The sequence below is a fragment of the Silurus meridionalis genome, chromosome 17 (genome assembly GCF_014805685.1).
Source record: "Silurus meridionalis isolate SWU-2019-XX chromosome 17, ASM1480568v1, whole genome shotgun sequence".
In the NCBI taxonomy this organism is placed as follows: Eukaryota; Metazoa; Chordata; class Actinopteri; order Siluriformes; family Siluridae; genus Silurus; species Silurus meridionalis.
The window spans coordinates 4,930,680-4,956,469 of NC_060900.1; the positions used below are offsets into that span (position 1 = coordinate 4,930,680).

The following is a 25,790-nucleotide window of genomic DNA, read 5'->3' on the forward strand; positions in this document are numbered from 1 at the left end:
GCTAGAAGAAATTATTGCAAAACTTTTCGGAAATGTTACTAATAGATTCTGGGTGTTTTTGGAATTAAAGTATACTAAGTACTTTCTACCATAAGTAGTTTACGACATTTCGAACGCATTTTTATAAAACTTGACAAAGAATTGAACATCTGTTTTTATAGGGTGCTGGTTTTAGAGTTGATTATGTGCAGCTATTTTTTCTTTCTTTTTTATTTTCATAGTAAGTAATAATAATAATGATGTCCCCACAACCAACAGGTTGAAATGTTTTTTTTTTTAACACATGGAAAAAACAACAACAAAAAACTTTGCATTATCCATACAAGTGCAATGAATAGATATTAGGTTTAAAATAATGACAAAGTATCCTTTTAATGAGAAAAATCTTTTTAGGAGCAAGCCCATTAACTCCTTTTATGGAGATGGTTTGGTGACTATATACTGTAAATTGAAAATGCAATAGACAATAATGAGTTATAAATACTCTCTAAATCTACTACTGTACATCCTGCGTTCACTATAGAAGATCTGCCATCATTTAAAAGCAGACTATATTTCCCCTGACAAAAGCCTCTTACCTGCACTTGTTCCTCCACTGTGCCTCCTTGTCCTGGCTCAAAGTCGAAAATGCTCTTCGGCTCTGGAATCTTTATTACGTCGCCCAGGTCAGCCCTGAAACACACCCCACCCCCCCGTATATGCAGATACTTTATCACATTCCCAGTGTCGAAGCCTGCAGCAACGGATCATAACCTGCCTAGTCACTTATCTGGTTCTCTACTGTTCTTTTTTTTTCTATTCCTCGTCTATCCACTACATTGCCAAAACCAGCGAGTGGGTGACTGCAGGTGTTTGTGCTTTATAATAGCTTAGCTCAGCATTTGAATATAGCCGTGTTTACACTTAGGCAACATGCAGCTATCCAAAACTTAAAATTTTTTTTTATAATTTAATTAGGGAATGAAAGATTAAAACATCCCATTTTATAGCTGCATAAAAGTCTCTCTCTCTCTCTCTGTCTCAAACAGAAAATTTCAAATAAATCCTTTTTTTTTTTTTAAAGACTTTTCTAAGGTGGAAAGCCTCCCATATATGTGAAATGTGTAATATGTAAATGCCTTCAAGTTTTATCAAAAATTACAAAATATTATTTGTTGATTCATTTTTTTTTATTATGCTTAAATAAACCTTAGTGTCCACCGAAACCCTGTGAGCATGATCCTTATCAGGGCAAAGAGCTCAAAAGTTTTTTTTTTTTTTTTATAAAATTTATTTGAATAAAATAAATGCAATTATCTCTCACCAGTCAGGCAGCGCTCCATGCTGCGTAAGGGTGAAGGGGTCTTTTTCAGGTCCGTGTCCATCCTCCTGAGTCGACTCTACAGGTGGAGTAGCGTTCAGCCTCCCTGTAAAATGTTAAACGAACTTTAAAGCCCACATCATATCCAACTTTTTATAATCATACACTACACAGTTAAATTGAGTCTGCTAGCTATAGAATAATGTAACAATTACCAGAATTTTTTTATAATTTTTTATAATGTACAGATTTAAATGGACATAATTCTTCTGTTAGATTACAGCATCGGCCTGCAGACTTACTGTGGGAGATTTTGAGCTGCTTGTCAAAAGCGTACAGATCTCAGGTCATAAAAAATGTATTGCATAATTCTTAACATGACAAAACATGCTCAAACATTGTCAGTTTCTTTTTTTTTTTTAGACTAATTACTCACTTTCTTGCCAGTCCATTTCTGTCTCTGAGGGAGAAAAGAAAAGAGACAAAAAGTGAAATATGTAAAGGATAAAGCCATGGTTAGATATAGTATTTGTTATGCGATTGTAATGCACGGTACTGGGTGAATAACCGCCTTGTAAGACGCAGAGAATGGTTGCCCCTATGGAGTACATTAAAATGGTGTAACACACACACTGGATTACACTGCTCATACCATGGTTTAGTTCCAGACCTGACAAGTTAATGCTACTGGTAATGTTTGCAGTAAAACTGATAAACTTGATCATAATAGCAGTTCATTTTGTTTTTACATAGGGGTTGTTAGAGCTCAAATTCTACAGGAAGTAATGAGGTAAGATTACATTTTCTTGAGTGAATTTTTGTAGAAGGAGAGAGATTTCTCTTGATTCGAAGACCACTCTGTGCAGCTAGGGATTGTCCGACATCAACAGCCTTAAGATCCATAAAATTACTGAGCAACTCAGGAAACTCAAAGATGGAATTGGACTGTAATGAATATTAACAGTCTCCTACAATGGATCAGGTCCACTGGTTGCATCACTGCACCCCATAATAATGATGGAACCTGTAATAAATGGACATTTGGTGCCACCGAGATGAGGATGGGTTCCTGTTTGAGTCTGGTTCCTCTCAAGGTTTCTTCCTCTTGCCATCTCAGGGAGTGTTTCCTTGCCACAGTCACCACTGGTTTGCTCATCAGCGATAAATACAATTATATGGTAGAAACTTACAAATAAATTTTTGTATAACTGATTTATCTGTGTAAAGCTGCTTTAAGACAATGTCGATTGTTAAAAGCACTATAGTAAAAAATTTAAATTAATTGAATGAATCACATCTGTGCTGCAACTCTACTAATAATGCAGCTGTTGGTGTTATCTTGTGCTATTTTTCACTATACAGTGTTTAAGATGTGGTCGTGGACTTCTAAAAATTCTCCTTTTTTTTTAAAACAACATAGAACCCAAATGCAAAAAAAGATCCAACCTTTTTTTTAAGTACATTACTTTGGTGGTAAAAAAATCACACATTTAGAAAAAAAAAAAACTTGAAATCATGTGTGCCACAATTATTGGCACCCATGATGTTAATACTTTGTACAACCTCCTTTTGCCAACAAGACAGCACTTGATCTCCTCCTATAACATTTCACAAGATTGGAGAACACAGAGAGAGGGATTTTTGACCATTCTTCTTTGCACAATCTTTCTAGATCATCCAGTGTCCTGGGTCCTCTCTTATGCACTCTTCTCTTTAGCTCGCCCCACAGGTTTTCGATTGGGTTGAGGTCTGGGGACTGAGATGGCCATGGGAGGACCTTGAGTTTGTGACTGCTGAACCACTTTTGTGTAGATTTTGCCACATGTTTTGGATCATTATCCTGCTGAAAGACCCAATGACGACCCATCTTCAGCTTTCTGGCAGAGGCCATCAGGTTTTTATTTAAAATATCCTGGTACTTCAAAGCGTTCATAATGCCATGCACCCTAACAAGGTTCCCAGGGCCTTTGGAAGAGAAACAGGCCCACAGCATCACAGATCCTCCACCATACTTCACGGTGGGCATGAGGTGCTTTTCGGCATACTCATCTTTTGTTTTACGCCAGACCCACTTAGAGTGTTTGTTGCCAAAAAGCTCAATCTTAGTCTCATCTGACCAAAGCACACGATCCCAGTTGAAGTCCCAGTACCGCTTAGCAAACTCCAGACGTTTACGTTTGTGAGTGTTAGTGAGAAAAGGCTTTTTCCTTGCATGCCTCCCAAACAGCTTGTTGGCATGTAGAGAGCGTCTGATGGTTGTTTTGAGACTCTGTGACCCCAAGATGCCACTCTTTGATGCAATTCTGTGACGGTGAGCTTGGGAGATTTTTTTACTTCTCTTACCATCCTCCTCACTGTGCGTTGTGGCAAGATAAACTTGGGACCTCTTCCAGCCTTGTTTGTCACTGTTCCAGTTGTTTTAAACTTCTTAATGATTCCTCTGACTGTAGATACCGGCAAGTTAAGGCGAGTGGCTAATTTCTTGTAGCCATTGCCTGACTTATGAAGGTCGACACATCTGCCTTACTTGAATGGTGTGTTCTCTTGTCTTTGCCATGTTGACAAATGGGTAAGAGAATTAGGCCTCTGTGTCACGTCATATTTATACCCCAGGGACACAGGAAATCATGAATTACTAATTAAAAGTCCCTAGATACCCTGACCAACCTTAGCAACTACAGAAAATATATAAAAAAAAAAAATTAAAATTTTCAGAGGAATTGTTAGGGGTGCCAATAATTGTGGGACACATGATTTCAATTATTTTTTTTTTTTTAAATGTATGATTTTTTTTACCACCAAAGTTTTGTGCTTAAATGAAAGGTTGGATTTTTCTCTTTTTTTGCATTTGGGTTCTATGTTGTTTTAAAAAAAAGGAGAATTTTTAGAAGTCCACGACCACATCTTAAACAGGGTGCCAATAATTGTGGAGGGCACTGTATATCTTATTTAAACCTTTTCCTTCTCCAATTGGACGAATTCATCTTGTGCCTTGGCCCATTTATCTTTTTAATATCACCATATTCAGGTTAAATGACACACAGCAAATATGTAACTGTAACTATATGTTACTATGGTTACAGTTGTTACTAAAATAGCTCATTAATTTAAAACCTTGCTTAATCTGCCCGGAACTACATTGGTTTGCTGAGCATTTAAGAATTTGCTCTTAGCAGGATTTGATTTGAGGAGATTTTCTCTATCCCTAGAAAGAAAGCTCTGCTTAGGAATGCTCTTTCAGTGAAGCTAGCATTTGCGAAATTTGTATTAATTTGTTCTAGTTTGAAAAGCATTTTTATTTGTACTATTCAGGCTGGAATTCTGTTATCTGATCTAAATACATCAAAGTCTGTCACTGTGTCTTGAACTTCAATGCAACGAGAAATGCATGATTTTGAAAACGATTCCTTTCCGAGCGTAAAATATTAGAAAACATTCCAATCGTTCCTTCCGATCGTTATGGATAAATCAGTTGACTGAGAGCAGAGATTAGAACAAATGAATCAAGTATAGGACTGAGTGATGGAATATTTTAGTGCCTTTTGTAGGTATCGGCTTAGTGGTGATTTGTGATACAGCGGAATGCTGACAGCAGGATTATGTAATCTTGCCCTTGGCTTTAGATGTCTGTAGAAGCTGCCAATAGGTTGCTGATCTGGGAACTGGTTTCCGTTTGTTTCTTATGCGCTTGCTGTAAAGGACTGTTTTGTGGGAAATGCCGGTTGGTGAATAGGAAAGCCTGACACCAGGGACTACAGTTTGCTAAAGTAAATAATGGCCATATCCGGTTTCAAATTAGACTCATTGTCGGTGAAAGTCGATCTGGTTGCACTTCCTTCTCTTGACTGAACACTTTCACTCAATTATTTCCACAGGAAATGTGGGTGAAATGTGGGTTCTTGAGTTTTTAAACAAGAATTCCAGGTAAAAAGCTGAGAGAAAAAAAGAGCGCAAGATACTTTCATTGTGTATGTGGCAATGTGTGTATGTTTACATACCCTCGGGTTTCTTGTGGATCTGTCGAAACATGCTCCTGTACCAGTCCTTCGGTTTGTTCACACTCTGCGAAAAAAAAAACATTTCTGAAAAAACAGTACTAACTTGACACACTTACCTCACACACTCAACACACAAAGTAAACTAGCTGACAAAAATGGTTTCTTGAATCAAAAGTCCTGACCCTCCATTTAAATGGATTTAAATAGTGTGGATTCATTGACAGGGTCAAGCTCTGACCACTTGGTTATTTGTGATCATACTTGGAAGGAGTCTCCAATACCATGTGGACCAACGCTGTCATACTGAGTTCCAGAAAAAGGGTCTGGTGAGGAAACTACTGTTATTGTACATGACAATTTGGATCACAACTATTCCGCAAATGTAACTGTAACAAAAATTAAAGTAAACAATATGAAAAATTGTCGTTATGTGGTATAAGAGGATAAAAACACTTCAGGACATGCTTATAAAAAGTAACTCACCAGACCTCTTTGGTGTTGATTATTTTCCTAAGACCACATGCCCCCACATATTTACATAGTGGACTGAGATAAAGCTGATTATTCTAAAACACTGCATTGCACGGAGGACTGAACTGTGTATCTCTATAGTGTATAAAAGGACACTACTCACAGATCGGGAGGCGATCGGCATGCCCGTTTCATCCACAGGGCCGATCCCGGAGAACTTAATAAGCCTTTCCTCTCTGCTGATGGAAGTGCGAGGCAGAGTAGCAGAGCGTGGCCCACCGTTAGATAATCCATCTGCGACAGACAGAAAATCAAGGAAACAGACTGAACTTTCAGGCTCTTAAAACATTTTTCTAGTATTGGTATCAGTCTAATTTGCCAACAATTAGAATTTTTCACTTGCTGAAGCATGACACTACACGTATCCATGTGCAGTGACTCAAAAAAGTCTGGAAACACCCAGTCATTTATTGTTTTTGAGAGCATGCATGTTCCTTTTGTTTTTTATGCAGCAAACTAGGTCATTTAATGGTATGAAGATTTACTTTGACCAAACAAATATATAAATGTACAGATGTTACACGTTATTTTCATTAAAAAAAATACTCCCTTAGCATACAACAAATAACGTGGCTTTACACACTATTGCCATACGGGCAGTTCTTTACTTTACTAATACTTTGCCGTGCCTCTTGTAAAACCTGTCAAAGGCGTTCTTCACTAGATTGAGATTTCTTTTTGACCTTGTGCTCAGGTGGTCCCAGAGCATTTCAGTAGCATTTAGCTGAGGTGAATAGCACTCCAGCCCACTGTTTGCTCTCTAAATAACACACATGACAGCTTTTGGGTCCTTCTCTAGTTGTATGATGAAGCTTCCAATTAGCAGTCCACATAGAATTTCATGGCGTTGAATATGGAATGGTAGCCATGTTTGATTATTCCTGTCACCATTTAACCTACATTAACACCTACATTAACCTACAAGTTAGCATGTTCTCTATAGATAAATAATACATGTAATAAGCTACATGTATTTTATTTAAAACTTACTGTTTATGCCCATGATGAAAATGATTACCGTTAAATTACCTACTTTGTTGCATGTACACAAAAGAAACATGTCTCTCATTAAACAATAAAGATCTAACAGGCACTGTATATAGTTACATTTAATACTGAAAAATATAAAACAATATACATCTAGGGTTAGGGTTAGGGTTAGGGTTTTAATGAAGCATTCTCTATTTTCTCATCTGTAGCACAGTTTCTCAACTGACCAACAGATGGCAGTGCCATCACTGTAAATCATTTGGAGATTACCACAGACTTCAAGTTCAAGTTCACGTTTATTTCTATAGCGCTTTTTACAATGGACATCGTCTCAAAGCAGATTTACAGAATTTAAGAATTAAAGGAAAGGATGTGTGTTCATCCCTGATGAGCAGCTTATCATGACTATGTTAGGGAAAAACTCTCTTAGATGTTTTGAAGAAGAAACCTTGAGAGGAAACAGACTCAAAAGAAGAACTCATCCTCATTTGGGTGATATCAAGGGTGTGATTATAAATTTATACAAAAATACAAAACACCGGAGAGTGAGAACTAACAGGAGCACCGGAGTGTGTATTTTTGACTAATGTCCTTTCCACATTCTTATACAGTCAGTTAACATTATGGAACCAGGAGCTACTGAGCAACTCATCAAATAACTCAACATTCAAAAACATCATAGATCCAACAGCAGCTTCTCCATGCCAGAGCCTTTAACCCTCAAAGCGGTCCAGTGTCCAGACTCTACATGAGTGGCCAAAGCATGGGGTCAGCAATAATACAGCGCCCCTGGTGCATAAAGGATTAAGGGCTTTGCTCAAGGGCCCAACCCATGACCTTCTGATCGCTAACCCAGAGCCTTATTCACTGATACTAAACTAAAGTCCAAATATTGACAATTGACAAATTTTAAAGTGCATCATGTTAACTGTCATAAAGCACATACCATGGGATTGACCCGGGCCATAGTAGGATCCAAAACTAGGGGTTGGCAGCACACCTCCATTAACCTCTGCAACCTGAGTGGAAAAACATCAGCATCTGTCAGTTTGAAATTTGACCATAATTTAACTAATTATACAGTTTCAGTCTTTACTCTTCACATCTGGTCCATATTTCTGGCCTTTAAATTAGAACAGTTAGAACAGAACTACACAGCTCTGCCTAATTTTCCTAAAATGCAACTATGGGATGATGCAACATTGCAAGGACATGGATGCAAAAACATACAGTGCTGAGGAGTCTAAACAATGTTTAGCCGGACATGAAGTAAGGGTCAAATCCCACTGGCATCTTTACATCAAAATATGCATTAATAATAACGTCTTCTAAATAACTCATACTATAGATTACACTTTCAGAGTGGATTTGTCCTTTAACTTCACATAGACCCAAATAAAAAAAAGCTTCTGAAAAATAAGTTTCTTCTTCCCTAGCATGAAACACAGGGTGAGATACTGTAGGAATGCTGTATATTCTATTTCTATTTTTGTAGCTCCATCTCTATTTTTATTGTACATTCTAATATTCTATTTTATTTCTTTTTTCTACATTGCAATTATGTTACAATGTATTGCATTGTAAATTCTAATTTATTTATTTATTCTATTTTTATTCTTTGAATTATTCATTTTTACTTCTTATATTTTTATATTATGGACCAGACATGAAAAACATTTCTCTGCATATCTTATTGTGCATGGTTATGTATGTGACAAATAATGTGTCCACAGGATGGCACTATAACATTAATTATACTGTAGTATATCTTTCTTTTTGTGTTTTTAATTAAAGGTCCTATGTAAGACAGCCGTTCTTTTAAATGTTGCCATTACTTCATAAGGACTTTCACAGAAAACTGGCTGAGCTAACGCTGTCAGAGTAAAAAGGGTATTCTAATCAAGAGCAAACATCATTCCCATGTTATAATGTAATCAGAAATTTGTTTGAATTCATGTTTGTGGTGTGCTGACATAGTATTACGTTGTTTTGAGGAGCCAGAGCAGTAGCAGTCCTGTAGTATGGGGTCACAGGAGGTACAGGGGGACCAGACGAGATCACAACTACTTCTTGTGTCATGTCCGGGGACAGAGCATTTCCTGGACGACTTTCATCTGAGAAAACAATCCGTGAGCCTTCGGGATGGTCACATACCACCGTCTTCTACAAGGAAGAGAACATTTTGGGGGGGTTTTTTGGTTAATAAAACTTGGCCAGGGTTCAATTTAGATTTTTATACAACAACAGAATCTACACACAGAAAAAAAAAACATGTTTTATGGCATTGTTCACTTTGATTTCAAAGTGACAGTTGATTTACTGTTGATGAAATAGAACATTTTGGCAACTAGCAAGAGGCTTTATTTTGCTAATTATTTGCTGAAACGTTTTACTGTACTGTAGAACCAGGAATCTTCAGTGTTTGAAAGCAAAATACACACAATGGTATTAAAAAAAGCCTGACTGAATTTACCCTGACTGTAAATTATTCTATTAGTGATTACATAACCCTTAGATTTGAACTCTGTCCATAGCACATATTCATAAAGTGTCCATGATGGAGAAGGCACATGCAAAATACAAATGTGGGCGTAATAAACTAAAACACACGGATTATTTACTCTATCATTATCCCCAACAAAAAGAACTATTAAGGAGACACGAAAAGTAGGTAGACTAAACACACACACACGCTTTCCAATAAACAGACAAATTACACAAAAGAACGAATAACTGAAGCGTGACGTTAAACAAATGGACTGAACAAATGGATGAAGCCAGAGGGACATTAAATACTTTTTATTTTCCCATCAGATGTTTCCCATAGATTGTGCAATACAATATTGAAAAAAAAAAAACAGTCCAGTTTGCCCCAAAATGGTGCCTGCAATATGTGTAAGATCCCTCAAAATCCTGTCCTTAACTGTCATTGCTTTGTCTATTCACTAATCTGCCAAAAATCATCAGAAGTGTGGTTTCACTTCCTGTTCCAACACCAATTTAATTTTGGCATAGGACCTAAGAAGGAGCGGTTTTATTCAAGCAATTTTTCGCCAAGCCAATCAGCATGTTCTGATGAGTATCAAAAACAGTTTGGGATACTTCAGGATATTACAAATATGTGGAAATTTTAAATGAAAGCACAACTTTGGCCTGCAACTCTAGAGACTGGCATTGATGTAAGTATATGACAAATTGTAATAGGACTTAAAAGCAGAGCGAAACCAGATGCACAGGGTATATGTGATGGATGTGTTTATGTTCTTTTAATAGCTGGGTTGGGCAAGAATGTGAGTCACCAACTTGCTCACAGGTGAAACCCATGTTCTGAAATATTGAGCAAAATGAGCGTTTTACCAGACGTTATATTTCAGGCTAGAAATGTTATATCTATGAACATGTGTGGGTGTGTATATATACACACCCACACATGTTCCTAGAAACCCATTGGGGCAAGAGGGAAAGTTTTTTATGGAGTGGGTATGTAACCTCTGTACATCGGAATGCGTGTGCACCATGCTGACTTTGTTGCCCATGCAAAAGCTGAGAAGAAAATGAACAAATGTGGCTCACTTTTACAATTTGCAAATTTTGGGGGGTTTAGTCTTTTATTCTTCAAGAGATATAGCTGGAGTGGAGATTTAGCCAATACCTGGCAACCCTATTTGATGGAACCAGGGTGACACCTGCTGTAATGAACACAGTTGGAAAAAAGACTGTATGCAGAATGCCTGTATGTTGTAGACACGTAATGTTCTAATAAATCACTACATAGTGATTACAGCAAGTCAACTGTGATAGTCAATTTTATTTTTTTAATTATGTCATTATTAATATTGTCAAAATTGCATTGTAATAGCCTGGAAGTCGAACTGCCTCGTGTTCTCCTTTTAGATTTTTTTACTGACCCTGAGTGTAAAAGGGAAAGAGGAGTCATTCTAATGTATTTAAATAAAGTGTATTGGGAGGAGCGCACCCTCCCTCAGTGCCATCTATCTTGTAGCTTTTGGATAAAAGCCCCATTGTACCCAATTCTTTGGGGGCCTGAAAAGTAAAAGCTCATTACTGTCCTCTCCAAAGCTTGATTCATTCAGGTCTCTCTTGAGATATCTGCTCTGGGCAGCAGGGTCAAGAAAAGGTCAATGTCAATCATTAGAAGCTAGGAAGAGCACCAAACTTTTCCCCTCTCATTATATGCCTGTGCGTGTCTTCCAGTTTTGGTTTAGCATCCCTGCATGTTCTTTCCAGCCGTTTTTCTCCTCTCTCATTTTCTTCATGGCGTCTCCTTTGGCCCAGCGCACACTTTTTTTCTATTCCTTGACCTGATTTGCACACGCTCGGTTTTTTTCTCACCTCGGAACTACAGGGGTCATGGGAAGATCCCGGCGCTCTCACAGATGGTGGAATCGTATCTTGCTAAATCACGGACGTGCTATTGTGCGTCAGGGGACCAGTGACGAAGGTTTTTTCACATAAGTCCAAGTGCAGTCGATAAATAGCTCCACACTCCTTTCTTTTTTTACAGATTTGTGGTGTTTGGGTGTTCGTCTTTCCTGAGGCATGTTATAGAGTACTGATGAATAGGCTAGACTTTAATGACTTTGAATGGCTCTCAAGCGCAAAGTGTTTCCAGAACAACATTGCATCAGTGCCTTGTGTTTTCATACACTTTACAAAAAAGCTTTCAAGTGTGGGATCTAGATAACTTGAAATTCCAAGCACCCCATAGGGAGAAAGTAATTTATGTAGTGAATAAAACACTTGGGGGGCGTGCTGTTATAGGAATATGCTCGACATTGGGATGGTGTGATGCAGCACGACGTGAAGCTGAGTTACTGTCACCACCACGAAGTTGATCCGTTTCTAAAAACAGCGCATCCTAAAGTGATTTGTTCACCTTATGCCACAGCAATTATCACTACAGTATACCAGCTATAAACTGTCTTTCCCACATCAACCTAACATTTTTTCTTTCTTGTAAAAAACACCAGAGCTTGTCATGAAAATCCTCCATGAATAATATTTTCCCATGTTACAGCTTCACCCAAAACTTTTACAGAGTACTAAGAATGGAGACTCCTTCCAAAAGATCACACTGTAACTAAGTTGAGTAACAAAACATATCATTAAAATCTGTTTACGTGCCATGCCCACTACATTTATGCCCACTACTTCCACTACACTACATTGCTATGGAAAAAATTATATTTCTTAATTATAGAGACTGTAATTGTTTTTATTTGGGCAGGCATGTTATGCCCATGTCTTCTTCATATCTCATATCTTGTCCCCTTCTAAATAGAAAAGGTATCATACAGGGGGAAACTTAAAATTTAAAAACTGAAATTGTTTCTATTTTATCAGAATAAATATTAAGTTGTTCCAACTGAAGATGTTGAGAGTCTCAAAGATTCGAGAAAAAGAAACGAGAAATGAGACACTAGCAAAGAAAAACCATTTTAATTCTTTAATATGATTTATGCTATTAAATCTATTCTATTCTATCAATTCTAATTCTATTAAAATTCTAACAATGAATTCTATTTAACAAAAATCAATTAACATGGGGTCACTGTATATACAGTATAGAGATATTCACACACATTTATTCAACATGCCAGATTTGCAAGGGACAGTGTGAGCTGCGCTTTTTAACTGTCAAGGCATGAGTCATTTGCATTTATGTTTAACATTGCAATACTGTTTGACTCTAAGTCCTTATAGGCAGAACTGAGTACTTTTAATGAGTAACTGTTTTCAGTTGCTGTGTTATTGTATAAATCCACAATATAGTGGGATGTGTTTTCCTACCTGAGGCTGCATGTCATCTGTGGGGATTTCCAGTCCTTTTCTTTAATGAATTTTTCAGATTCACTGTCTGTGAAAAGAACATTAGGGAAATCATATTAGCAAAGTGTTCCTCAAACGGAACTGATTACAGATATTAGACATTTTAGACCAAATAAAAGAAACTGATCATTCTTTTGCATCAATAAGTTGATATGAATCGATTAGTGTATTCAATTGTTGTATTCAGTAGACACCGTAATTTGGATCATTTGAAGGATCATTAGGCAACATCAGGACAAGTGGCTTCGAAAAAACGCTATATGGACTAACTTTTTTGGACACCATAAGATTGCTATGAGGTTTTTGAACATCCCATTCCACATTTAGTACCCATGTTCTGTTATAATATGCTTAACTTTTCTGGAAAGATGTTCCACTAGATTTCAGAGTGGGGAAGTGTGGGGATTTGTGCTTATTCTGCCACAAGGGTGTTAGTAAAGTTAGATACTGATGTAGATGAGGAGGCCTCAGCTTTTAAATGAATCCAAAACGCATTCAAAATGGCTAAGGTTGAAGATCTTCCACACCAACCTACATGAACTATATCTTTACGGAGCTTTGTGCACAGAAGCCATGTCATGCTGGGACAGGTTTAAATCTCCTAGTTCAAAAAAATATATATTATTTTGTAAAATTCACTGTTTTACTAATATTAGAAATCTATCACACCTAGACACCTAACAACATATCATTCTTAATGGAACAACTGGGTCAATAATGGTGTGTATGAACTTGTCCAGGAGAGGGTTTCAGCACATGAGCAGTAGATTTGAAATGCCTCATACTATTCTTTCAGCAGTCTAGTTCTTAACAGTAGCAAAAGGATACAGACATTCTTGTTGGTTCAAAGCTTTAGCTACAAACAAGGAGTTTCAGTGTTAGAGACTGAAATGTCCTCTCTTTTGAGCAAGGGATAGTTTTGCAAATGTCCCAGAGGAAAAAGGTCAGCAGTGGCTTTACTCCCACTACTTTCTTATTCTAAGTCCAGAGTGCTAATTCTGTGATTCTTAGTCTTCTACACTACATCAGAGAAACTCACCCTGTCATTGCTCCAAAGGCAAAATTCTGTCCTTGTTCAAAAGGTCCTGAAGGTTTCACCGCTACCAGTTTGGCAGTGGTCCTATTTGGCCTATTTAATATTATAGATCGTTAGTGGCAGCTATCTGCTTTGTGTCTACCATTATGTTTCATCATTGCTGGAATCTCTCGCAGATCTCTATTGGTGGAGAATCCCAAATGGTTCGATTTGTTTCAAGTTAGAGCAGTGAGGAGGGGAAATGTTACAACAGATCTGTCTTTTACAAGCTGTGTTTGAGCTGCTGAAACACTTTCTGGTTTGTATCCAAGACTGGTCAGGGAGAACAATCTAATAAAAATAGCTTACATCATTTCCCTTTTCCCTTTCAACCTTACAGAAAGCAATGAGGCAATAGCTATAGAGAATTTAGTTTGAATTATAAACATGGGAATGCCCCTTTCAATAATTGTCCCAAAATGGCGAGGAAAAAGTTGGCTGGTGGAGATAATTTAATTCATGCACTACAGTATAGTTACAGTAGATTGTTTTAAAACCTCTAAAAATATAAGTGAAAACATTAGGGTATTTTTTTATAGCACAAATACCAGTTAGGCTGTTTGAGAAACCCCAAGCATTCATTGAGCAGTTTAATCAATCAATAATAAAGCAAAAAATAATAATTTGTTGTGGAGGGTCTACCATCAGACCAGCTCAATGTGTGTTTTTTTAGCAGGGACAGCAGTGAAAATATGGAGGCTAGATAAGGAAAGCTGTATATTCTTAGCTAGTTGATGAACCTTACAATATATCTGCAAGCTAGCTGTCACAATTAAGGTTCGATAATGGCTCCCAAACAACAGCTAGATAACAAGATCTATAATTAGAAATCTCCTGCAAGCTGTACTAGTGGGTGTCCTGAATCCTGCTGTATGCTCGCTAATCAGCTAACAGCAGGTTTAATCGGCAACTTAACAGTTACTTGAAAGGGAAAGAAAAGGCATTTACTATATAGCTGTTCTTGAGAGTGGTGAGTGTAGTTCGATATATCTGCGGATTTAAAACCAAGGACCACCAAATTGAATGAATTGGGTCCCTAAAGGCTTATAATCATTAACTGCTCAATGGTATCCTGTGTCAAGTGATTAAATGCAGCATAATAGAGTATTTATTGATAGAGTGATAAGTTGGAGAGCTGACACCTGAACTACTAGAGCAATTTTCCTAAAGTTGGGATGCAGTAACACTTTCAGCAGGTGAAATTTCTTCAGAGATTATGAGCCAATGTTCAGATATACCACCTTTTTAATGTTTATTCAATTTTTTTTTTATGTTGTATAAATTCGTATATTGTGAGACCAGTATAATTGGCGCCACCTCCATCTTGTATTTTATGAAGAGGTAATGTCATGATATATCGATCGTCTCTTGGTCACACGTCTTTAGCTGATCCACAGCCCATTCACCAAACTTGAACTTTGGAACACACCAAAATTGTGAATCTGCTTCACATTAGGCTGGTGTTTTCCGGTCTCCAGCATTCGCACTGTCATAAGCCATAATGCTCTGAAAAGCCCTGATACATTACCATTCAAAGATCCAATGAAACACAACGGACACTACAAAAATCACACAAATTTAGCTTTCAATGCTAAGACACTGATCAGACAAAATGACTCAAATATGTACACCTTAATTAAACAAAACTGGGGTTTCTGGTGGGTAAAATGTGTAGGGTAGAAAATGCTGTCTTTGTACAACACAAAGCCATATTGTCTACTGACAGTTTTTGTGGCAAGATTCCGTTCTACTAGGATTTTTCACGTTAACAAGTGTTGGCAGCTATGAATATGTCAAGATGTGCCTCAGACAAAACAATCTGATGTTGTGGAAACAAAGGCATAATAAAGGGAAAAGTTGCCTTTATTTAAAAAAGGAAAACAGACTATTTTAGAAAGAGGTTCATGTGGAGACATATCTGACAAAGCATTTGCAAGGCTTAATTTTAATTTTTTTTTAGTTTTCTGCTGGAGTGCTGGCCACTCAAAGACTGGATTTAGATGCGTTTTTCATGTGGCCTGCCATAATTAGCATTACAGTCTCCAATGACTGGGGTCAGTTTCCTGAATCGAGTCTCTACTGCTACATGACCTGAGGCACATGGAATGGAGTGATGATTGTCCTTTTTCCTTTCTGTCATGACTCAGATAATACTGAACAGACCTTGTTACATAACAAGGAAACAAGCTGGGCATTCTGTATGTGTTTTGCACACACCAGCATGCTTCACAACATGGTTGCTGTGTTTGTGCAAGAATGTGGGCCTCTTTGTTAGGGGTGCAATACAATGGCACTATCTGTATTTGTTTCAAAATCTGGAGAGGTAGAAATGGTAGCGCTGTCTGTGAATTCTGTCTCTGCCTCAGCTACATCATTTGAGTTCTTAATTTAATTATGATATAAGCCATTATATAAACAAGCTCATATTTATTGCTAGCCTAATTTGGTCTGAATAGGCACTTACTAAGATGGTGTAAATGTGTCATGTACCACATGTTCGTGCTGAACACATCTTCACAATCTTGAAATCCAACAGCTTGCTCAAGCCCGCATGAAAGTAAAACCTCTGTGTTGCGTCTTAGCTGGACACCATGTGAATCTTTCTGGCATGAATATGAATGAGAAAAAAAACTGTGGGCAGTGTGAATAATGAATATATACAGTATATATACAATATATATACAGTATATATATATATATATATATTATTGGTTGTGCATGGGAGTTGTTCGTTTTGCAAGGGTTGTGTACTTTGGAAAGCTCCTCTCATTCCACACTCATATTTCACAAGCCCAGCTCTGACTCTAAACCTTAAACATTACCAAAAGTAGTCTGTAAAACCCACAATGTAATTCATATAACTACGTCAACATCTCACAGTTAACATTCAGGAATGTCATGGGTGCTCCCTCTCATCTACAGAAGCACAAACAAGCACCTTTTTTCATTTGTAATCCCTAGACAACTACATCTTTCAAGCTGATCTTGATTCATTAGTCAAACTAATTCAGCATTCAAAAGCGGAGACACTGGAGATATTCATGCTGTTAACACCAGAGACAAAAGGAGATTAACATATTGTGCTTATCATTAGAAAACATGTGTACGTTAATGAAGATTAATGACATATACATAGACTGTCATATATCAGGATAGATCTACTTAATTCTTAGCTTTTACGAGGCTAATGCGGACGACTTAAACTGGGATTTAAAACTAAAAACAAAATTTGTGTTTATGTGTGTTTGTGTGCGTGAAATTATGACATAATAGCCTATCTTGTGCAATTACCCACTGTTCTTTTTGTCAGAGCTGCATCTTTGAGATGGAAACCATAATTCTGGCACTATTAAATAACAAAATAATAGCAGTACTGCTCTCCAAGACTTCAAAAGCCATATAAAGCCAATAAAGCTGTTTTGGCCTGGACTGCAGCACGTCTGGCTTCTTAAGGCCTCGATTACCTAAATAGGTACAGAGAAAAAGAAAGAAAAAAAGAGAGAAAGAGAGAGAGAGAGAGAGAGAGAGAGAGAGAGAGAGAGAGAGAGAGAGAGAGAGAGCAGGAGAGCAAACACGTCAGGAAAAACTCGAACGCCCAAGATTACGAGAGACAGAGGACAAAGTCAACCTAATACGGTCAAGCTTCTTCCTGACAGTCAGGCACTCAAATAACCATTCAAATAACTATGCAGAACGTGACAAGGCTTTAGGAGTGTTTATTCTCAACACATGGGTATAACAAATAGACTTCCTCCAGTGGCTCTTGTCTCATGTGGAGCACATCAGGAGAAGATGCTTTTTGTTCTGGGGTTGGCTAAACGGATTCTTTGTTCGGAACGCTGACATTAAAGTTTTCTCAATAGTGACAACAGATGTGAATTCTAATATAAGAATTTGTTCTTAGTCTAGCAGCAAGTAAAACACCATGCTTGTTACTGGTGTGGAATAGCTCAGTGGTATGGACATGGGCCTTTGGCCCAGAGGGTCAAGAGTTCAACTCCTGTCCCTGTCAACCTGCCACTTCCGGGCACATGAGAAAGGCCCTCAACCCTCAGCAGCTCAGCTGTATAAATTACATGAGAGTCCCTTGTTCTGGATCAGGGGTATAAGCCAAATGCTGTAAATTACTGCTATATTTGCTATATCATGGCTTGAAAATCAAATCGGCCTCATGTGTCCCTTAAAACAATTTTGCAATAAATTTAAATAGCAACATTAAGCTGACAATCATACAATGTAATGATGTCTTTACTACGCAAAATGCATAAACTTCAGAATAATACAACCAAAAATGTATTCCACTTTGTCTTAGCTATCAAGAGCATATTAATTTTAAGCAAATATGTATACAAAATGTTTTATCCCAATAAAATGTAAATATGTACTGACTCAATTAGTGTGATCGTCGATGTGTCACTGCTTTCAGAAAACACAATAAAAAATGTTAACTAAGAAGGTTTGGAAGAATATTGCTTTAAAATATTTCAAATATTGCTTTAAAACTTCTAAACCTTCAAACCCATGTGTATCTCTAATGTGTACAGAGACAAGCAGATCAGGATGTTCTTATATACAGAATCATCTAAAGCCTTTTGGCTTCTGTTTATCCAGCAGGCCCTACATGGACTTCAGGGCAAGAGTCGTTTCCTGGCCTGGCGTTGAGCATGGAGTTTTGGAATGTCGCATAGCCGGTACAAGTAAACTTGGCAATGACATCAGACACATTTCTCAAGAACTCACAGCTACTCAGCTGCTCTGCACATTTGGATAACATCTTTTGGACCTTTTACACTGGGTACTGTATGCATCAAACTGGGATGTGGGAAAATACAACTGGAACTAGTTGATGGCTGTAATTAAAAACTAACTAAAATGATTGGACATCCACTGATGCTTGTATAATCTGTTTAATTTACCCCAAATCTAAATATCATCTCATCTAGCCTTAATATACAGCCATCATCCATCCTTTCCACCATCCAGCCATCCTTTCCTCCATTCATCCATCCATCCGTCATTGTAATCTTATCAAGCTTTCATCCTTATGCAAGCAAGCAGGATGTCTGGTGTTTGTTACACAAATTGTATTCTAAGCCTAATTGGTGTTTCAGCTGTTTTATAGACTGCTAGGTTCCGGCTCTGACATCAGCCGCTCTAATGCGGAGACCTGCATACCAGCTGCATGGGGTACCAGACAGGTTAGACTGAGATAATGAATTTAGATAATGAAGAGGAGGCCTAAGGATAAGGGTGGTGAACCTGTAACTACTACCATATGCTGTAACGCATGTTGTATCCTTATAGCATTTTCAGTGTAAAAGTGTTTTATTTGGTCTGCCCTATTAACTGGTATTAAATAATAATTACAAGAAAATGTATACACAAAATGAGGATTTAAAGATCAGAGCTAGCACATTATAATAAAGCTTGGTTTAGATTCATAATGTATTCATTATATAGGCAACTGTATATTAACAAGATTCCACTGTTGCAAGTTAATACTTTGGCTTTTTTTTAAGTCATGTTATAAGTAGTGCTTTGGAAAGCTGTAAATAGTTAAAATCACAGCTGGAATTCCCATAAATGAGGCTGCTTTCCTTACAAGTAAAGTTTGGCAAAAAAAAATCACTGGGCATCACAGGCCCGGAAATTTCTCTTTCTTGTATGTAATTCTGTATCATATAAAAAGGATGAGTTCTTTTTTACAGTGTAATAGAACAATAAATTATGTCATCGAACAAGCAATCCTTCTGTTCTGCCAGTTTTGCTTTCATAATTTCTTCCAGTCAGCATAATTCTAGGCTGGAAACCAACAGTACTACATATCTCTTGAAGCCCAGTGATGTCATGACTCCAGACATTTCTTTGTTATGTGTCCCATCACGAGGTTCCATTCTTTATGCCAGATGTTTTGAGTTAGAGATAGAAAATATAAGAGATATCAGTCTAGATATCTGAGATAATATCTTTAAATAGAACTGACTGTTCCAAAGCTTGTTGGGGGGAAGTTGCAACTTCCTACGAAGAACATCACATTTTTTCCACAGGAATGTTTGAAGGTAACGTCATCCAGGCTCTTTTGGGATAAGCAGTCTGAATCATCAATCTGGAAACATGACCAACCAGTAGGTGAATGGAAAAAATGATGGAGTCACCATCAAAGAGGCTGAAAACAATTCTTTTATTTTTATTTTTTATAATTAATAATATAATTAATTACTTTTTTTTTTAATTGATCTTGCTATGTCTTACAAATTAGCTGTTATGTCTATTTTCTTTGCTGGTCTATGGAAAGCATAGTAAATGCTGCAAATGTAAATGTAAATGTAAAGAAGCAGTAATGGTTTAAAGGGACAAGATTGTGCTTTATGGCATTGCAATAAAACTTTCCAAAAAAAATGTAAAAATTGGATCTTTAATAAGGTTATTTTAATTTTCTTAGAGATATTCTAGTTCAAGTATTCTACATGTTTAGCTAGCAACAATACCAGCTATAACTACTTTTATAGTTTACCAAGGGCTTTATAGTCTTTGTGACCATTTTGTCCCTCAAGCCTAAGGAAGTCAATTGAAGCCTGATGACCTTAGTCACAATAGCAAGTGTATCTAAAAGAGTGAACCCTGTCCCATGATGTCCCAAATACAAATAAGAAACAAATGCATTAGTAATTTTGGCGGAAGACTGAATAAAAGAGTTTTAGTTAAAAATCATGCTGTAGGATCACACCTCTTTACAATTGGCTGGACTGCCAATGGTTTGCCAATGGTTTAGCACTGATGTGTCAATATGTCTACAATCTGAGTACCCAATCCTGAGTCAGCTATTCTATTAACCACTCAAGCGTCTTAACTACCAGTGAGGTCAAAAACAGGTTCTTCTATTTAACTGTTGTGCTATTCATTATAGAGCCCACAGACTGACCATGCCATATTGTTCCACTAAGAAAAAAGGCTTAAAACGTCTTTTTTTTAGGTATTCAATTATTTACCAGACTGTCCAGAACTTTCCTGTTCCCTTGACCTCATTTATCAATCTTTTAGTTAAAGTGCATAAATGTTTTCACAGGCTAAACTTAAGTAAAAACTATTTTGTTAAGGCTTATTTCCTTTGTACAGGTACAAATGTTGATGAATACCCATCAGCTTTAAATTTACATACCACATTCACGACACAGTCAATTTAATAAAAGGCAAAACTTTGTGATGGCATAGAGGTGAAAACAACAAATAACCAGTAAACAATAAGTATTTTTTCCTATATGCTAAATTTTCCACTAATGCAGCTCAGCCAATGCAGAGCATCATCTGCCATAGACACATACAATTAAAGCAACTAAGTTCCACAAAGGTTTATTAATAATTGTAGCTCAATGGTTAAGATCAGAAGGTCATGAGTTCAATTTTCAGCAACACCAATTTGCAAGTTAAACAAAGCACTTAACTCTTTAACCTGACTGTTTAGTTGTATGAATTGAAGTCATGGCTGAAATTAGTGTCGATATTAGGAATGTAAATGTAACTGGCAAATAAGCAATTTGGAACCTGACAATATTATTTGGATATACAGTTACCCATTGCTAATAATATAATTTGAAACTAGATCATGGAACTAGCTGGATTTTCAAAAACAACTTATATATACAACGTAGTGTATACAATGGAATGCTTATTAAGACCAGTCTGGGACATAAAATGGGATAAATAAAGAGGGTTAAAATGAAAAATAAAAAACTTAAAATAAAATAAAATGAAATACATTACATTTGCAATATAATATTAAACAGAAATTACAATAAAGAATAGAAATGGAATTATAAAAATGGTACAGAATATGGAATACAGTATATACATAATATATATTTTCTTTTTTTAATATATATCAAGTTAACACTCTGTATTGGGATTTCTATAAAAGTAATGGTGCACTGTGGATGAACTAACTTCCCATCCAAATTGTTCTCCAGATACACCTCTATTTTGATCAGAGAACAAAACTGTAGATGAATGAATGTCTGCTCGCTTTGTAACAATTGCCTGGCACCCTCAATCTTGTGATCAGACAAGTTTTAACACTGCACCTCTATCCATTCTCAGAGTTATTTGGAGCACTTCCTGAACTTGAGCTGTTTTGTTTGTCACACTGGAAACGACTAGCCGCATCAGTCTTCGGAACTGTCCAAATAAATCAGGAGATATACATCCTTGCTTTAAGACAATCCTATAAAAGGAAGAAGACATGTTTATATACTCTATATTGGTGCATGGTAGTGATGCATGTTTGCAGGCTCTGTTACTCATAATTTTTAATGAAAATCCCAAAAGACCATGCAAACGTATGTGAATCAATACAACGAATAAGTACAACTGCGAGTGAGGTAACTCAACCCAGTAGCACCAGGCAATATATGAAACACTCAAATTGTTTCCTACTTTGTTTGGGAAATGATGAGCAATCATATCTGCCATATATTCAAATTTTGTTGCTTGTGTAAGAGCAAGAGAAAAGAGAAACAATGAATCCAGAACATTGTCTATTAAGGAAACGATAACAGACAAGTACCAGGCTACCATCCAAAATGATTTGTGGAGTGAAGTTTATAATACTCAACCCCAAGTCCAGGAAAAATGTCCTTCCATTCATCTTCGTCATCCCTCCTTTTTCTTTGCTCAACTTTTCCAGACGCTTGCTTTATTCTTTTTTTTGAACACTATAATCCGCTCGCTCTCGTTCTTCCTCACACAAATACACAAACATGCACATTCTGCCCTCCCTCTTTCACTTTGGCCCATACATGGCTCTGTGTCTGCTTACAATCAGCCGTTATTAAAGAATACACACATTAATCAGAGACAGACCCATCTCCTAACCATGTATGGCTCTCTGATCAGCCCAGATGCTGCATACCATTTGATAGTGAATAACCAGACACTCCTTCAGGTTCAAAACACACAAATTGGTCCACTCGGACAAGGTCTGGCCATTTGGAAACATGTTTTGGTCATTGTTCAGATGTCTTTTACCAACAACTGCTACACTAATCCATTGACTCCCCAGGTCTTGGATTAGTTTTAAAATGTACAGTTGTAGTAGGAAGTTAAAGAAAGCAAATGAACTGACACCACGTTTCATGTTCTTCCTCTTAGAGGGATTGTTTCCTTAGCAAATGTAGAAAAACACAAAGAGCAGTTTCTATGCCTTTTGGAATGCTGCTCTACATGTTTCTATTGAATATTTTTCTTAAGGCAATTTAAGATTCTGAAAATAAATACTTTTCTGGTTTTTTCAACCCATCCAACCGGGTGATTCATCCGACCGCAGCTCTAAAATTTGGAGTTTGCTACAGCAAATGAACATTACTACCATTTGCACTGGATTCAAGTGGTGTCTCAATTAATGTTTATTTGTAAATCACACATATTAAACTAATGAGGCAACAGTATAGTTTCATTTAAGATATACATTTGTGTAGTCATCTTTAAGGGTGTAGCATTCATCAATCTTCCGTTCATCACACTGTACATACTCTGTGAATAATAAAAGGTCAATCAAAGCACCATGATCCTAAAAATCGTAGTTTGTATAATACCACAAATCAACGTAGAACAGTGGTATTCATAATTAACTTGATTCTAATGCTTGAAATGTCACCATTAGTCTCCTGCATAGACTAATATGGTGATCAGTGGGCCATTGGGATTAGGCACGCTAGTAACTGGTGACTGGGGTCCAAAAAACTAAGGCCAGGCTCTATTCAGAAAGAAGGTCACCATTCTTATGCCATTTAAGGAATTTGGCCATGAGTATGGTGTCTCAGAATTATCTCAATTATACATCTGAGCAGTTATGGATTAAGGGCCCAGCAGTGGCAGATTGGTAGCGGATAGAATTGAACTCAAAATCTTCTGATCAGCTGTCTAATGTCCACTACTTCACAACAATACTATAGAAAGTCACCAAATCTTAGTCCCCATTTTGGCAAGGTTCGGCGCAACTTTATTTCTTGCTAATAACTTTCATACACACACATATACACCCTTAAAGATGACTACACAAATATATTTTTTAAATGAAACTATACTGTTGCCTCATTAGTTAAATATGTGTGATTTACAAATAGTATATTGACATATAGTAGTCTAATGTTAGCTAGCAGCAGACTTGTTCTTGACTAATGTTAGCTAGTCCTGTACCCATATAGAATATATAATAGCTAATCTTATGTATGCTAGCTTGTAGTGACATTGTCTACTAGCTTACACATATAAACAGTTCATACTAGCATGCTAGTGACTTGGCAACTGGTTTACACTGTTAGCTACTTTGCTAGCTTTAGTGTCTAGAGTTAAGATATTGCTATTTCCATATTTGTTAGAGTCACAGGAAAGTTACTCAAGTTATATACTGCTACATCCTCTTTTTCTCTCTCTTTCAATTTCTCCCTCTCTCTCTCTCACACACACACCCACACCGCACATGCACACACACAGTAATGGATTCACACCAGTCACATTTACCAACAAAAATGAGGAAAGACAGTCATAGAAAAAGCACAGGAAATATGAACTCAGATTAATCCCAGAATGCAGAAGCCTCAACTTTCTGAACAAGAGGAACAGAGTGTTTGCTTTGACTCCATAAAAACACGATTTCTAAGCACAAGTTAGGATACCATTAATGTTATTGTAAAACCCTGAAGATGGTTCACTCAACAATGTCCTTTAATAATTAATACATTATTATTTTTATATTTTAGGGCAGCATATTAATACTTGTCAAAATAATGTCATTGTAATCTTTACCACAGCACTGTTGAATTATTTATTCTAATTGTTAAGCAGTAGCTCTGACTTTAGTGGTAGCAGCAAGGCAATTTATTAAATGAATTGATATTAAATGATTTATAATTAATGCAATTACACTACACGGACAAAGTCCACTATGTGGCCACCTGAACACTGGTTTGATTGGTATGTGCTGGTATTTTAATTATATATAATAATAATTATTATTACAGTATAATTTTGCTGTTATAAAAGCCTCTACTCGTCTGGGAAGATGTTTCCGTAGAGTTTAAAGCATGGTTGTGTAGATTTGTGCTCATTTAGCCAATCAGCTATTCAGCATTAGTAAAATCAGTTGTTGATGTAAATTGCTGAGGCCTTGGTTGCAGTCAGCGTTCCAATTCATCATGTTCATGTTCACTAGGGTTGAGGTCAAAAAAGCTCTATGCAGGCGACTCAAGATCTTCCACTCCACCCCATGTAAACCATATCTTTATGTAGCATTTGGGCATTTTCGTGTTGGAACAGGTTTGAGTCTTTAGGTTAAAGTAAAAGGAAAATTTAATCCAATGGCAAACTTTGCAAGACATGTAACTGAAAAGTAATCTGAAACTTTACTTTAAAAGTTCTGCCTAACTTACTTTCATTTATGAAATGGATAAATATCTATCATTCGATCATAGCTAAAACTAACATAAGTCAATCTTAAGTTCACCAAACACAGTTTGCGCAGTTGTACAACATCAACTGAAATTTCTATTCACACACCACCTGGAACTTTGTTGATCATTTCAACAGCACATATCCATTCCTGAGTGTTCTTTAAAACAAATCGGAGCGCTCAATATGTAAAGCAGATGAGAAGACGCATAGGAAGTTGAAATCACTGAAAGCAAACTCCCTCGAACCTGACATTTCTGAGGTTAGTGTACTGTATTTCTGAATGAAGTCCTAAAGGCCTGGACTACAGGTTACTAATTTATAAAGTTCTGTGTGTTGCTATGGAATAGGGAAAAGTGAACTCACCAAAAGTATGTGTCAGAGATCTGCTGCAGTGTGTGATGGTACTGCTGTGCATAGAGTCCTTAGGAAAACACAGCCTCTCCTACACACACTTCACATCTGACCAGCTTAGACCTCCTGTTTCTCTTTCTCTCTCTCTCTCTCTCTCTCTCTCTCTCTCTCTCTCTCTGATCTCACTGACTGGCTAGGTGCTCTCTCTCTCTCTCTCTCTCTCTCTCTCTCTCTCTCTCTCTCTCGTTTT

General features: G+C 37.0%; 1 protein-coding gene across 2 annotated transcripts in view; it reads right to left on the minus strand.

Moving 5' to 3' along the window:
• sorbs3 (sorbin and SH3 domain containing 3) overlaps positions 1-25,790 on the minus strand; it is a 48,640-nt gene that overhangs the window by 17,043 nt on the left and 5,807 nt on the right. The window contains exons 1-9 of one of the 2 annotated variants that reach the window (XM_046870772.1): positions 25,553-25,685; positions 12,631-12,697; positions 8,803-8,982; positions 7,766-7,838; positions 5,933-6,063; positions 5,299-5,362; positions 1,737-1,760; positions 1,304-1,406; positions 579-672 (exon numbers count right to left, since the gene is read on the minus strand). In XM_046870772.1, the coding sequence (XP_046726728.1) occupies positions 579-672; positions 1,304-1,406; positions 1,737-1,760; positions 5,299-5,362; positions 5,933-6,063; positions 7,766-7,838; positions 8,803-8,982; positions 12,631-12,642 (681 nt within the window). In that variant the 5' untranslated portion in view covers positions 12,643-12,697; positions 25,553-25,685. Of the gene's footprint in view, positions 1-578; positions 673-1,303; positions 1,407-1,736; positions 1,761-5,298; positions 5,363-5,932; positions 6,064-7,765; positions 7,839-8,802; positions 8,983-12,630; positions 12,698-25,552; positions 25,686-25,790 lie in introns of those variants that run through there. The other variant, XM_046870773.1, reaches the window with a different exon arrangement.